This window comes from Scyliorhinus torazame, chromosome 15 (genome assembly GCF_047496885.1).
Source record: "Scyliorhinus torazame isolate Kashiwa2021f chromosome 15, sScyTor2.1, whole genome shotgun sequence".
Lineage (NCBI taxonomy): Eukaryota > Metazoa > Chordata > Chondrichthyes > Carcharhiniformes > Scyliorhinidae > Scyliorhinus > Scyliorhinus torazame.
This window is the reverse complement of record NC_092721.1, coordinates 72,377,561-72,393,967: the sequence shown is the minus strand read 5'-3', so window position 1 is coordinate 72,393,967 and position 16,407 is coordinate 72,377,561. Positions and strand designations below refer to the sequence as shown.

Genomic DNA, 16,407 nt, shown 5'->3' with positions numbered 1-16,407 from the left:
TGGATAATAAATTACATAACGGAAAGTGGAAAAAGGTATGCAGATTGATCAGAAATTATTTTCACTGCAACTCTATGTAAATAGAAATGTTTATTGATTAAAGACAAAGGTAAGTTGTAATTTTCTATCTCTTGCTTCCAAATGGTATTCAAATAAAAAAGTTAATTGTTAAATGTAGTTTTCAGGTTAGGAAGAATTGAAATAGGTTATTGGACAAATATTAGAGCATTTGCTTATCTTTAGAAAAACACTGGAAATACATTAATCTGAATTCCCTTCTCAACAGAGACAATTAAATTCACACCTGGCATAAAATGCGTTATATCTGGGAGGGCACCTTCCAGCTTTTCCCATCGAGTGGCTTCAGTTTTCTTCAGTTTTATTTCAATCTACAAAAGAATTATTATTTTTTTAAAACAAGAAATACTTTGTTTGATACATTAATTATTTGCGTTTGGTTGGCATTCCTTATTTTTTAAAACTGATGTTATGGACTCCGTACATAGAATAATTCTCTATTGTGCATTGAGGAAATTCAGCAGCAACTTCCCTGCAAGAAATTCCCTCTTTAAGATCTGCTGACTTTCCCTTGGTAGCCATCTGGGATGGCCACATCCAGATTACAAAATGAACACCCGCAAAGAATGCAGGGAAAATTGGACAATGCTAAGAAACAAGCAGGTGCAAGCTCGGTCTGTTGATTAGAACCTTAAACGATCAGACAGGACAGAAACTACCAAACGATCTACATACTAATGAGCCATCTCCAGGGACAAAAGGGAAACATTTAGATACACAATGTTAGGACAGACTCCCCGGTGCCAGAAGAAGCTAAGACAAAGCAGACTGACAGTCACCAGGACACGCCCAGCGATCAGGGAACCACCCCTCTATTGGAGGAAAATCGATAGAGATGATTGGGAAAGACCCAATTAGTTGAGGCCAAGTTCAAGGCCCGCCCAAAAACGCGTGAAGCCCTTTTCCGTACAAAAGGTATCCCCCAAGGGAGAATCTTCCTCCATTGGCTTTGGCTCTTACCGAAGAGAGAGACCTGCCTAGCAGCTGCATCAGACCAAGCAAGTCGCAAGTCAACGCACGCTAAGAGATAGACGCTCCTAGTTGCTACCCTGTAAACAGCTCAACCCAGCAGCCTCAGAACCGAGTAACGGCCATTGTTCCTCTGACTGAGTGGGCGCCCGAAGCTAAGTATAGGCTTTAGTAATAGTGGTAGTTTAGTTTGTAGAGTTTAATGCATGAGTAGATTTGACTGTGTGTAAATAAATGAGCATTGCTTTTGAACTTACTAACTGATGTATCGAGTCATTGATCAGTATTCGGTTCTGAACCTTGTGGCGGTGTCGAAAGATACCTGGCGACTCTTGAGCAAACGTGATTAAATAGAGCCAAATTAAGAACCAACCAAAAGTTAGCAACACCTTCCACCATTATACAAATATGATAAGAAAAAGGAGGATAAGCCATTGGGCCCATTGAGCCTATTCCTCCATTTAATAAGATCATAGCTGATCTGATTGTGGGTTTCACTCTACTTTCCCGGGCTCCATAACGCCCGACTTATCCTTATCAGTTGCTGTATCTGCATGCTAATGTTTTGTGATTCATGTACCAGGGCACCCAGATCTCTCTGTGGCGTAGAATTCTGCAGCTTCTCTCCATGTAAATATTATACTGCTTTTCCATTCTTCCTGCCAAAGTGGACAAGCTCACATTATACTTCATCTACCAATTCCCGATGCCGGACCCCGCTGTCGAACTCTTGTTGGATTTTACTTTCGCGTCTCGACACAACCCTGGACTCCTCCCAATGCCCCAGCTCAATTGTTGGGGGGGTCCTTGAGACCCCCCGCACCCCACTACATACCGGCAGGGAACCCCCAGACCCAATTTCCGGTGCAGGCAAAATGCCAGCTTGGCATTTTGGCATGACCATGTGGGCACCCTGGTGACATTACAAGGGTGTCAGGCTGGCAATGTCAAGGTGTCTGGCCAGAAGCTGACCAGCCGGGAGCCTCCGATCACCGGGGAAGAACCCCCCCCCCCCACCAAGGTGCCTTTCTACCGGTTTGTGGATTCCAGATCGTGACATCTGATTACTCATTAGATCTCGCGATGCGTAATGATTGTCAGGCACAACAGGAGAGGCCTCTCCTGGGATCTACTGGCTATGCCCCATACAGATTCCGACAGGACACAGCCAGTAAATCGTGCCCATAGACTGCAATTAGCTGAGATCCTTGCACTGATCGCTGTGGCAACCCACTAGTTGGTTTGCCAATGCAAAAAATGGCTCATTTATGCCTTTGCTCAGTTTCTTCTTGGCTAATCAATACTTTATCCATGCTGATATATTTAGAACATAGAACATTACAGCGCAGTACAGGCCCTTCGGCCCTCGATGTTGCGCCAACCTGTGAAACCACTATAAAGCCCATCTACACTATTCCCTTATTGTCCATATGTCTATCCAATGACCATTTGAATGTCCTTAGTGTTGGCGAGTCCACTACTGTTGCAGGCAGGGCATTCCACGCCCTTACTACTCTCTGAGTAAAGAACCTACCTCTGACATCTGTCATATCTATCTCCCCTCAATTTAAAGCTATGTCCCCTCGTGCTAGACATCACCATCCGAGGAAAAAGGCTCTCATTCTCCACCCTATCCAATCCTCTGATCATCTTGTATGCCTCAATTAAGTCACCTCTTAACCTTCTTCTCTGTAATGAAAACAGCCTCAAGTCCCTCAGCCTTCCCTCATAAGATCTTCCCTCCATACCAGGCAACATTCTGGTAAATCTCCTCTGCACCCTTTCCAATGCTTCCACATCCTTCCTATAATGCGGCGACCAGAATTGCACGCAATACTCCAAATGCGGCCGCACCAGAGTTTTGTATAGCTGCAACATGACCTCATGGCTCAGAAACTCAATCCCTCTACCAATAAAAGCTAACACACCGTACGCCTTCTTAACAACCCTCTCAACCTGGGTGGCAACTTTCAGGGATCTATGTACATGGACACCGAGATCTCTCTGCTCATCCACACTGCCAAGAATCTTACCATTAGCCCAGTACTCGGTCTTCCTGTTTTTCCTTCCAAAATGAATCATCTCAACACTTTTCTGCATTAAACTCCATTTGCCACCTCTCAGCCCAGCGCTGCAGCTTATCTATGTCCCTCTGTAACTTGTAACATCCTTCCGCACTGTCCACAACTCTACCGACTTTAGTGTCATCTGCAAATTTACTCACCCATCCTTCTACGCCCTCCTCCAGGTCATTTATAAAAATGACAAACAGCAGTGGCCCCAAAACAGATCCTTGTGGTACACCATTAGTAACTGGACTCCAGTCTGAACATTTCCCATCAACCACCATCCTTTGTCTTCTTCCAGCTAGCCAATTTCTGATCCAAACTGCTAAATCACCCTGAATCCCATGCCTCCGTATTTTCTGCAGTAGTCTATCGTGGGGAACCTTATCAAACGCTTTACTGAAATCCATATACACATCAACTGCTTTACCCTCATCCACCTGTTTGGTCACCTTCTCAAAGAACTCAATAAGGTTTGTGAGGCACGACCTACCCTTCACAAAACCGTGTTGACTATTTCTAATCAAATAATTCCTTTCCAGATGATTATACATCCTATCTCTTATAAACCTTTCCAAGATTTTTCCCACAACAGAAGTAAGGCTCACTGGTCTATAGTTACCGGGGTTATCTCTACTCCCCTTCTCGAACAAGGGGACAACATTTGCTATCCTCCAGTCTTCTGGCACTATTCCTGTCGACAAAGATGACTTAAAGATCAAAGCCAAAGGCTCAGCAATCTCCTCCCTAGCTTCCCAGAGAATCCTAGGATAAATCCCATCCAGCCCAGGTGACTTATCTATTTTCACACTTTCCAGAATTGCTAACACCTCCTCCTTATGAACCTCAAGCCCTTCTAGTCTCGTAGTCTGAATCTCAGTATTCTCCTCGACAACATTGTCTTTTTCCTGTGTGAATACTGATGAAAAATATTCATTTAGCACCTCTCCTATCTCCTCAGACTCCAAGCACAACTTCCCACTACTGTCCTTGACTGGCCCTACTCTTACCCTAGTCATTCTTTTATTCCTGACATATCTATAGAAAGCTTCAGGGTTATCCCTGATCCTACCTGCCAAAGACTTCTCATGTTCCCTCCTGGCTCTTCTTAGCTCTCTCTTTAGATCCTTCCTAGCTAACTTGGAACTCTCGAGCGCCCTAACTGAACCTTCATGTCTCAACTTTACATAAGTCTCCTTCCATTTCCCCCTGCATCATGAGCTCTTATTTCATGAAGTAACCTTCGATGCGGTACCTTATCAAATGTCTTTTGGAAATCCAAGTACACCACATATACAGGATCCCCTTTATTCACATTGCATGTTATTCCTACAAATAAAAACATGCCCTCCTTAATAAAGCATTCTAGCAATCAGCTTAGGGCCTTTCCAGAATCGAGGGATTTTTGGAAGATCACAAACAATGCATCCACCATCTCTGCAGCCACTTCCTTTAAAACCCTAGGGTGCAGGGCATCAAGTCGAGGGGACTTACCAGCCTTTAGTTATTAGGATTTTGCAGTGCCATTTTCCTAGTGATTGTTTTAAGTTCCTCCCCCCCCCCCTTTTACCTGCTGATTTTCAAATCATCTTGGGCCGTTTTTTGCATCTTCTACAGTGAAGTCAGATACAAAATACATGTTTAGTGCTTCTGCCATCTCCTATCTTCCCCATTATTAATTTCCCAGTCTCACCTAAGTCAAGGAATCAACACTTCCATATTTCCTTTTAAATACTTACAGAAACTCACAATCGGTTCTATATTTTTCTCACATTCTAATTTTTCCCTTTTAAAAAAAAAAGTACTTCTTTGATGGTTTCCAAGCTCTGTCCAATCTTCTAATTTACCACTCATCTTCACAGTATTATATGCTCTTTCCCCCCCCCCAATTTAATACTATCCCTCACTTCCTCAGTTAGACATAGATAGTACATACTTCTCAGAAAATCTTTCATTTGCACCAGAGCAAAGACCTTGCAGTGTATTTTTATGATACATTTAAATAAATATATATCAACATGGCTATTTCCTAAAATTGGCAAAAAGAACTGGACTAAGACTTTAAAAAAGTTGAAACTGTTTCCCAGTAACCCTAAGAAAAGAGGAACTTGCAAGTAATACTGGAGAAGCTGACACCTCATTATCTCGGCAGAGATGCCAATGACCCCTGTGACTGCAGAGCTCAAATTCAAGGGAATTATATAAAGGCCACCTACATTTCATAAACAAGACCTGACCAATGGAGACTACCAGTCTAGTCTGCTAGTTCAAAGGACCCTGCATCTTTCTTTTCAAATTCTTAATAGCTGAAACATAAATAATCTCAAGAATCCATCCAAAAGAATATACATCCTTTGTCAACTGATGGGAATCGTGCGACATGACCTCCTAGCTGAAAGAATCTGTAACATTGGATAAAAGCAAATTACTGCGGTTGCGGATGCTAGAATCTGAAACCAAAGAGAAAATGCAGGAAAATCTCAGTAAGTCTGGCAGCATCTGCAGGGAGAGAAAAGAGCTAACGTTTCGAGTCCGATGACTCTGTCAAAGCTAAAGACAGAGAAAGTGGGAAATATTTATACTGTGGAGTGAGAATGAAAGTGAGTCATAGCTACAGAAACCCAGGGAAACAGGGTGCTAGTAGCCAGAGAAACCAAGGGGAAAGAGTGCTAATGGCAGTCCCCAGAGAAAACAAAAGGTGTGAAAGACCAAACTGCAGAGAAACCAACACCAGAGGGCAAACTGCGACAGATGTAGATGTGGGGGGAGGGGAAGGGGGAAGCAAAGTGGAGAAAGGGTAAGGAAAGCTGGCTAAGATGGGTGGGGGGATATATATATATATATATATATATATATAAAAAGAAAGACAAGAGAGAAAGAAATGGTAAAAGACAGTTAAAATGAAATGGGATGAAAACAAATGGGTCGAGATGGGGTAGAGCTAATCATCTGAAGTTGTTGAATTTGATGTTGAGACTGGAAGGCTGTAGCTAGTCTATTGCATTCGCTGCTCCCAATGTGGTCTCCTCTATATCGTAGACACCAAACGCAGACTAGGTTTGCTGAGCATCTTTGGTCTGTGCGCATTCAGGACCCTGACCTTCTCGTTGCTTGCCATTGAGACCCTGCTCCCATGCCCACATGTCTGGCCTTGGCCTGCTGCAATGTTTCAGTGAAGTCTCAACGCAAACTGGAGGAACAACATCTCATCTTCCGGTTAGGCACACTACAGCCTTCCGATCTCAACATCGAATTCAACAACTTCAGATGATTAGCTCTACCCCCACCTCATTGTCAGGTCTGCTTGAGCACCGCTGTGCCAAAGTGCTCTTCTCCTTAGGTTGACAATACATGATAATAGAATCAGAGAATCCCTACAGTGCACGAGGCCATTCGGCCCATCTAGTCTGCACCGAGTCTTGGGACGAGCAACCTACCTATGTCCAATCTCCTGCTCTATACCCATAACCAGGTATACTAAGGGGCAATTTTGCATGGCCAATGCACCTAACCTGCACATCTTTGGCCTGTGAGAGGAAACCTGAGCACCTGGAGGAAACCCACGCAGACATGGGAAGTGCAAACTCCAGAGACAAAGTCAGTCGAGACTAGAATTGAACCCGGGTTCCTGCCGTTGTGAGGCAGCAGTGCTAACCACTGAGTCACCGTGTCGCCAATAATCTATACCAAAAGCAGGTATACTACTTCAGTTTACAAATGAATGTTTGCTTAAGCAACAGTCACTGCTTGAATAGGATTTCCCCCAGTGGATTTAATATTGGCAGGAATTAATGCAAGTCACACAATGTTGCTCACTGCAAAATTCTCTGGTTAAGACTTTGTCCCCTGAATTAATGAAAATGCACATCCAGCGTAATAATCAATTAAAGTAACAGAAGTTCAAGGTGCCAGTTGAAATCTTGGTACCATAATTTGCGTACTACAATTTTGAGAGAAAATCCACATTTATTTTGGGTGTAAAAAAGTGTGGATGTATATCCAGATTCCTGATATATCCCTTACAGGCAATGTTACAAATAAGGAAAATTAATTTGTATCTTCTGTCCCACTTTTCATCTGCCAAGAAGCTGGCCCTTAATTTACAGTTTTCAAAATAGGCAACAAGGTTTTCCTTTTAAACGATTGCAAGATTACACATGTCCTAGCCGCTTGTTTGACTTTTGCAGGGACATGCTTATTAGACATGGCTAATCCTTGCGCTGTTGTTGCATTTCACAGGTTCTATCCAGGTGGTTCGGTTGGAGTTTGTTAGCAGCTGAACTGCATGTTGAAACCATCTTGTGTAAATTATTTCTCTTCCAAGCATAACTTTTTAAGAACAGTACTCATGTTCTGCAGGCGTTCAAGTGATAAAATCTAAACTTATATTACAAGAACACTACCATTAATTTAGGCCTTTGTGGCCGACCTGCACACAAATTCTTCCCCCAGCATTTCAGCTCTTGCCTGCTATTGTGCCAACCTTGTCACTTGCCATTGCACCCTGGTCTCTAATTTGCCTTTTGCTGTGGTGTAGCTGATTTCTTGGTATTTCTCAGTTGTTTTAAGTTTGCTGAAGCTGAGAACATCATAAAGGGGCCATTGTTTTTTCAGGGCTTGTTTGCCCCCTGCATGACACATTGCCAGTTGCTGCTTGGCCATGCAGCTTTTAGGGAACAATGCTGCACAATATTCTTGGGAGACAAGATCTCAATCTTCAGTATTGTATTGTGTTGCACTTCTATTCTAGAAGTAGTTTAAGAACAGACCCAGCAGCTCAAAATTGTACATTCATAAGGCATTGTCATCCAGCAACAGCAAACAATTGGTTAGTGTACCAACACAATCTTTAACATCAGCTCTGGAACACCGTGAAGCCAGATGTCCAACCCGAGTTAAGCAAGGTCAGAAGAGCATGTCAGGTGTACCAACAGGCATTCCTGAAAACAAGGAGTCAATCTGGTGAAATTATAATGCAGTATTGTACACTAAAGACTGAAAACACCAGAGCACAAATAAAGCATAACCAGCAGGTCAAAGCCATGTTAAACCTGTCTCTTGATGCTGGAGAAAGCTCCTTGAACATCCTCAAAATGCAAAAGACAAACACACACACATACATATACACATTTTGCAACAGCATTTTTGCCTTCATACAATAAAAAAGGGGTAAGGGGTATGATCTGAACACAAAATACATGTTATGGTGGTACTCGAGTCCAAAATCTAGAATCAAAAGTCTAATGGAGGGTTTCTTCAAAGGGTAGGCTGGATGACAGTCACAGGGTAATCTTCTTTCCAGAAATGAGATTTCTAAGAGGAGGGAAGGCACGTAGAGTTGAACTAAGCTTGAAGACATCAGTTCCAATGTTCCAGCAGTTTACAGTGTACATTAAAAGTATCTGGATATAACTCCATCTGCTGCTACCTGTTCAATGTTAAGATGGAGACAGCAACAGGCTGTTTTCCTGGAGTTACTGTTCTCTCTTCAGGTCAAACTGAAAACTGACTTAAGATACAACAGCTTAATAATAATAATTGCTTATTGTCACAAGTAGGCTTCAATGAAGTTACTGTGAAAAGCCCCTAGTCGCCACATTCCGGCGCCTGTTCTCGGAGGCAGGTACGGGGAATAAACCCGTATCATGTGATAGTGTGGATTTGGGTTGAGTCATTCAACTAACAAAGCCCCTGGTTGAAAGCCAGTGTGTTTTGGAGCATGTAATGGTCAGAGCATTAATGCCACATTGGATATTAGGAGTCACAAACAGCTGCCTTTGTCCACGGCTGGCTAGGATAGGCCTCCTGTCTGCTAAACCGTTGTGTTGGCTTGGCTGGAGCATTTATGCATTGCAAGTAGTGCTACGTTTCAGGAGGTGTGAGAACAAAGAAGAACAAAGAACAAAGAAATGTACAGCACAGGAACAGGCCCTTCGGCCCTCCAAGCCCGTGCCGACCATGCTGCCCGACTAAACTACAATCTTCTGCACTTCCTGGGTCCGTATCCCTCTATTCCCATCCTATTCATGTATTTGTCAAGATGCCCCTTAAATGTCACTATCGTCCCTGCTTCCACCACCTCCTCCGGTAGCGGGTTCCAGGCACCCACTACCCTCTGCGTAAAAAACTTGCCTCATACGTCTACTCTAAACCTTGCCCCTCTCACCTTAAACCTATGCCCCCTAGTAATTGACCCCTCTACCCTGGGGAAAAGCCTCTGACTATCCACTCTGTTTATGCCCCTCACAATTTTGTAGACCTCTATCAGGTCTCCCCTCAACCTCCTTCGTTCCAGTGAGAACAAACCGAGTTTATTCAACTGCTCCTCATAGCTAATGCCCTCCATACCAGGCAACATTCTGGTAAATCTCTTCTGCACCCTCTCTAAAGCCTCCACATCCTTCTGGTAGTGTGGCGACCAGAATTGAACACTATACTCCAAGTGTGGCCTAACTAAGGTTCTATACAGCTGCAACACGACTTGCCAATTCTTATACTCAATGCCCCGGCCAATGAAGGCAAGCATGCCGTATGCCTTCTTGACTACCTTCTCCACCTAGTTTGCCCCTTTCAGTGACCTATGGACCTGTACTCCTAGATCTCTTTGACTTTCAATACTCTTGAGGGTTCTACCATTCACTGTATATTCCCAGCCTGCATTAGACCTTCCAAAATGCATTATCTCACATTTGTCCGGATTAAACTCCATCTGCCATCTCTCCGCCCAAGTCTCCAAACAATCTAAATCCTGCTGTATCCTCTGACAGTCCGCATCGCTATCCGCAATTCCACCAACCTTTGTGTCGTCTGCAAACTTACTAATCAGACCAGTTACATTTTCCTCCAAATCATTTATATATACTACAAAGAGCAAAGGTCCCAGCACTGATCCCTGTGGAACACCACTGGTCACAGCCCTCCAATTAGAAAAGCATCCTTCCATTGCTACTCTCTGCCTATGACCTAGCCAGTTCTGTATCCACCTTGCCAGCTCACCCCTGATCCCGTGTGACTTCACCTTTTGTACTAGTCTACCATGAGGGACCTTGTCAAAGGCCTTACTGAAGTCCATATAGACAACATCCACTGCCCTACCTGCATCAATCTTAGTGACCTCCTCGAAAAACTCTATCAAGTTAGTGAGACACGACCTCCCCTTCACAAAACCATGCTGCCTCTCACTAATACGTCCATTTGCTTCCAAATGGGAGTAGATCCTGTCTCGAAGAATTCTCTCCAGTAATTTCCCTACCACTGAAGTAAGGCTCACCGGCCTGTAGTTCCCTGGATTATCCTTGCTACCCTTCTTAAACAGAGGAACAACATTGGCTATTCTCCAGTCCTCCGGGACATCCCCTGAAGACAGTGAGGATCCAAAGATTTCTGTCAAGGCCTCAGCAATTTCCTCTCCAGCCTCCTTCAGTATTCTGGGGTAGATCCCATCAGGCCCTGGGGACTTATCTACCTTAATATTTTTTAAGACACCCAACACCTCTTTTTGGATCTCAATGTGACCCAGGCTATCTACACACCCTTCTCCAGACTCAACATCTACCAATTTCTTCTCTTTGGTGAATACTGATGCAAAGTATTCATTTAGTACCTCGCCCATTTCCTCTGGCTCCACACATAGATTCCCTTGCCTATCCTTCAGTGGGCCAACCCTTTCCCTGGCTACCCTCTTGCTTTTTATGTACGTGTAAAAAGCCTTGGGATTTTCCTTAACCCTATTTGCCAATGACTTTTCGTGACCCCTTCTAGCCCTCCTGACTCCTTGCTTAAGTTCCTTCCTACTTTCCTTATATTCCACGCAGGCTTCGTCTGTTCCCAGCCTTTTAGCCCTGACAAATGCCTCCTTTTTCTTTTTGACGAGGCCTACAATATCTCTCGTTATCCAAGGTTCCCGAAAATTGCCGTATTTATCCTTCTTCCTCACAGGAACATGCCTGTCCTGAATTCCTTTCAACTGACACTTGAAAAGCCTCCCACATGTCAGATGTTGATTTGCCCTCAAACATTCGCTCCCAATCTATGTTCTTCAGTTCCCGCCTAATATTGTTATAATTAGCCTTCCCCCAATTTAGCACATTCATCCTAGGACCACTCTTATCCTTGTCCACCAGTACTTTAAAACTTACTGAATTGTGGTCACTGTTACCGAAATGCTCCCCTACTGAAACATCTACCACCTGGCCGGGCTCATTCCCCAATACCAGGTCCAGAACCGCCCCCTTCCCTAGTTGGACTGTCTACATATTGTTTAAAGAAGCCCTCCTGGATGCTCCTTACAAACTCCGCCCCGTCCAAGCCCCTGGCACTAAGTGAGTCCCAGTCAATATTGGGGAAGTTGAAGTCTCCCATCACCACAACCCTGTTGTTTTTACTCTTTTCCAAAATCTGTCTACCTATCTGCTCCTCTATCTCCCGCTGGCTGTTGGGAGGCCTGTAGTAAACCCCCAACATTGTGACTGCACCCTTCTTATTCCTGATCTCTACCCATATAGCCTAACTGCCCTCTGAGGTGTCCTCCCGCAGTACAGCTGTGATATTCTCCCTAACCAGTAGCGCAACTTCGCCTCCCCTTTTACATCCCCCTCTATCCCCCCTGAAACATCTAAATCCTGGAACGTTTAGCTGCCAATCCTGCCCTTCCCTCAACCAGGTCTCTGTAATGGCAACAACATCATAGTTCCAAGTACTAGTCCAAGCTCTAAGTTCATCTGCCTTACCCGTAATACTTCTTGCATTAAAACATATGCACTTCAGGCCACCAGACCCGCTGTGTTCAGCAACTTCTCCCTGTCTGCTCTGCCTCAGAGCCCCACTGCCCCTATTCCCTAGTTCTCCCTCAATGCTCTCACCTTCTGACCTATTGCTCCCATGCCCACCCCCCTGCCATACTAGTTTAAACCCTCCCGTATGACACTAGCAAACCTCGCGGCCAGGATATTTATGCCTCTCCGGTTTAGATGCAACCAGTCCTTATATAGGTCACACCTGCCCCGGAAAACCTCCCAGTGGTCCAGATAACGGAAACCCTCCCTCCTACACCAGCTGTTTAGCCACGTGCTTAGCTGCTGTATCTTCCTATTTCTAGCCTCACTGGCAGGTGGCACAGGGAGTAATCCCAAGATTACAATCCTAGAGGTCCTGTCTTTTAACTTTCTGCCTAGCTCCCTGAACTCCTGCTGCAGGACCTCATGCCCCTTCCTGCCTATGTCGTTAGTACCAATATGTACAATGACCTCTGCCTGTTTGCCCTCCCCCTTCAGGATGCCCTCTACCCGTTCGCAGACATCCTGGACCCTGGCACCTGGGAGGCAACATACCATCCTGGAGTCTCTTTCACGTCCACAGAAGCGCCTATCTGTGCCCTTGACTATAGAGTCCCCTATTACTATTGCTCTTCTGCGCTTTGACCCTCCCTTCTGAACATCAGAGCCAGCCGTGGTGCCACTGCTCTGGTTGCTGCTGTTTTCCCCTGATAGGCTATCCCCCCCCCGACAATATCCAAAGGGGTATACCTGTTCGAGAGGGGGACAACCACAGGGGATTCCTGCACAGACTGCCTGCCCTTTCTGGTGGTCACTCATTTCTCTGCCTGCACCTTGGGTGTGACCACATTTATATAACTGCTATCTCTGACGCTTTCCGCCACCTGCATGCTCCTAAGTCCATCCAATTGCTGCTCCAACCGAACCATGCGGTCTGTGAGGAGCTCCAGTTGGGTGCACGTTCTGCAGATGAAGCCATCCGGGACGTTGGAAGCCTCCCGGACCTGCCACATCTCACAGTCAGAGCACTGCACCCCTCTAACTGACATTGTGTCAATTAATTAAAATTAAAAGTTTTTTTTTTTTTAAATTTAAAAAAGATTTTAAAAAGATTTTTTCAAAGTTACTGTTAACTATCTGTTTCCTAGCACTAGATTTCTACTATAAATGCGAAAGCTAAATATAGTACTCTCCGATCTCTGGCTTAGATACCCCTCTAAATTATAATTAAGTAATTAGGTTTAATTAGTTACCAATGCTTAATTTTTTTAAATTTAGTGTAGATTCCCAACCAGCCACTCAGGTCACAGCTGTTCTGTGACGTCACTTCAGTTTCCCCCCCGACACACACAATTTGAAAAACGTATAAAAGTTTTGTTCACTTTCAAGCTACTCAGAAATATCCACAAGCTAGCATGTCATTAGCACGAGCTTTTTCATCAGCCCCAGAATTGTCCATTTTTAAAAAGAGAAAAAATAATTTTATAAAGTAGCCAGGCTGTCGGAGATATATATTTTTTTTTTTTCTTCCTGTCTCAACCAGGGTACAAATGAAAACTAAAACAATTTGTTTTTCAATTTAATTGAATATCGCTACTGGTCTTGCATTCAAGTGTATTGTGTGCATGAATACTTAAATGTTCAGATGTGCCATTCGCACTTGCCAGCCTAACCTAGGGAACCATTTAGACCTTTGAACAGACAACCTTTGTGTAAGCTGGCTTTGGACATACAAGCAGCAGAAAAAGAACCTGCATATATTTCAATCTAATGTACCAGCTGCCGACAACTTTGAGTTCTAGCTATGCAGACTAATCTAATAATTTGCAGAGCAGTGCAAATGTCAATAATCATTCCTTTTATTTATATACAATCAATTTTTCCTTTAACTACCTGAACATCTGCAAATCTTGATTAAACAGGATGTCTGACAGGGAGACATTTCCCATCACAATCATATAATTAGGTCTTTTTCTTGACAACTAATGAATTGCAGTAAGCAGAAACTGTAACCATCTCATCTTGATTCTACTTTGGAACACAGAAGAAATCTGAAAACATCTTCAGAGACGGTAAAAGTTTAAACATTCTTAAAGGATATTTCATACTGGATTGGCTAGTTAAGTGCTCTGCCAAATAGCGGCAAATTTGAACTCAAATTATTCATGTGTGCATAATTTCTTCCCAGTTGAAAAGATCAATTTCCAAAGGTCAAATGCTCTTGGCTTATACAATATGCTGGAAATCTGAAACAAAAACAGAAAATGCTGATGTGGTAACTTGAGACCACAAAGCAGGCAGTCAAATGTGTTGATTAAAAGGGAAATTCTAATGAAATTTGACAACAGTAACTCAGCAAGACAGTAAAATGACACCAACACTACTCTCCACGACCCCCCTCAATTTTAATACCCATCAGGACAGAAATAGAACAAATACAAAAGTCTGTCAGGAGCATTGCGATTGCTTTGTGGCCTATGCAACACCACTAGTAAATCTTATAATGGGTGATCTGGAATTGTAAGTGGAGATGTAGATTGAGAATCTAAACCCCCAGCAGAGCCAACTGCTAAACCTGGAAACTCAGGAATGACTTCCCATTGAATGCCCACAGCAGCATTACCTTCTGCCATGTTACCGCTAATAGTTGCTGACTCTGAAACTTTTCCTGACTCTTGAGTCATAACGTAACCGAGTGTGGTCTTGGTGGCTGTGAACAACTCTTCCGTGTTGCAGTCTCACGACCCAGGATACTGGACCACTTTGGTTTAAAATTATTCCCGGTAACCATCGCTGGTTGCTGTCAAAGTTCCTAATGTAAACCTGATCATCTGGTTTGAACTGCCTCTCTTTGGCATTGTAGTCACAGTGGCTAGCACTGTTGCTTTACAGCGCCAAGGACCTGGGTTCAATTCCCGGCTTGGGTCACTGTCTGTGCGGAGTTTGCACATTTCCCCCGTATCAGCGTGGGTTTCCTCCTGTAAGTCCCAAAAGACGTGTTGTTAGGCGATTTGGGTATTCTGAATTCTCCCTCAGGGTACCCGAACAGGTGCTGTAGTGTGATGACTAGGGGATTTTCACAGTAACTTCATTGCAGTGTTAATGTAAGCCTACTTGTGACACAAATAAATATTATTAGTATTAGTTGTGCCCTCCTTTTGCTTCTCTTGTCTCCTGCTCACTTTTTCTGAGATCTGGATGAAGCAGATCCTGACATAACTTCAGATTTTCCGAACAACAATTCCACAAGAGAGAGCCTGGTTGTGAATTTTGGTGTGATATACTAGAATAAAAAGCATGAGAGCTTTGTACTCAAAAGAATCACCTGCCATTTTCTTCAATCCCCCTTCAGAGTTTGAATTGCTCGCTCTGCCAAACCATTTGAAGTCTGATGAAACGGCACAGTACACACATGGCTTACAGCATTCTTTTGTCTGTATTCTTGAAATAATTCATTTGTAAACATAGTGCCATTATCCGAAACAAGCAAATCTGGTAGACTGTGGTTGCAAATATTTGACGTAGCTTTATTGTCACAGGAGCCATATTATTCATGATATGTGCTTCCAACCATTTTGAATGCACATCTACAACAACCCAAAACATATGGTTCATGAAAGGTCCCACAAAGTTTGCATGCGTCTGGACCATGGCCTATTAGGCTACTCTCAAGGATTGAGTGGTGCTGGTGGCGTCTCCTGGTTTATCGGATATGCTGTACAAGATTTCCCCTTGTTCTCCAAGTCCAGATCCATATTCGGTCACCAAACATACGACCTGGCTAGACTTTTCATTCTAGAAGCACCTGGATATGCCTCATGAATTTCATCCAAGTCTTGCAAACAACCGGGGGTGAAACGACCAGTCTTAACCCCCAAAATATGCATCTGTGCTGCACATTTAACTCACCACTACGCTTTACGCATGATTTCAACTCATCATTTTCTATGAGTTGACTACACTTGCATCAAAAACCTTTTACCTTGTGACAGAATAGGATCTGTCCGTCTACTGCGTAATCTGCTTTGCACTCATTGGAGAATATGCAAGAATTCTCGAGTAAGAAAACTGCCTCAGGAGCACACAATATCTTGAATGGCAAATAGTTGAGACCACAAAGCAGGTATTAGAATTCATTGTTTAAAAGACAGAAATTCCTGATATAAATAAATAACAAAGTTCGACAATAACAGTAACTCAGTAGAACAGTAGTAACAGTAATAACCAGGAAAACAACAGCATGAATAAAACAGATCACCCTCTAGTAGAATGAAGAGCCTGCCAAAGTCTTCCCCTGCTCAGAACCCTCAGATGCCAGTAAAACAATTACATAGGAGAAAGGCTCATAAGAATACAGTACTCAAAGTGACACACTGTAACAGATGGAAATATTCAGCAGGTCATGGAGTATCTGAGGGTGTTGAATCCCAAATTTCTTTATCCGTCAGTCTGGCCTCAATAAAAGTCGAGATGGATTTGCAGGTATAACATTAGTTATTTTATTCAGCTTGCAAGCTAAA

General features: G+C 43.5%; 1 protein-coding gene across 7 annotated transcripts in view; it reads right to left on the bottom strand.

The window, feature by feature from the left end:
* sugt1 (SGT1 homolog, MIS12 kinetochore complex assembly cochaperone) overlaps positions 1 to 16,407 on the bottom strand; it is a 227,496-nt gene that overhangs the window by 27,722 nt on the left and 183,367 nt on the right. For all 7 annotated transcript variants that reach the window (XM_072476303.1, XM_072476298.1, XM_072476299.1 and 4 more), the window contains one exon: positions 305 to 389. In XM_072476303.1, coding sequence (XP_072332404.1) covers positions 305 to 389 — 85 coding nt within the window. The remainder of the gene's footprint in view (positions 1 to 304; positions 390 to 16,407) is intronic.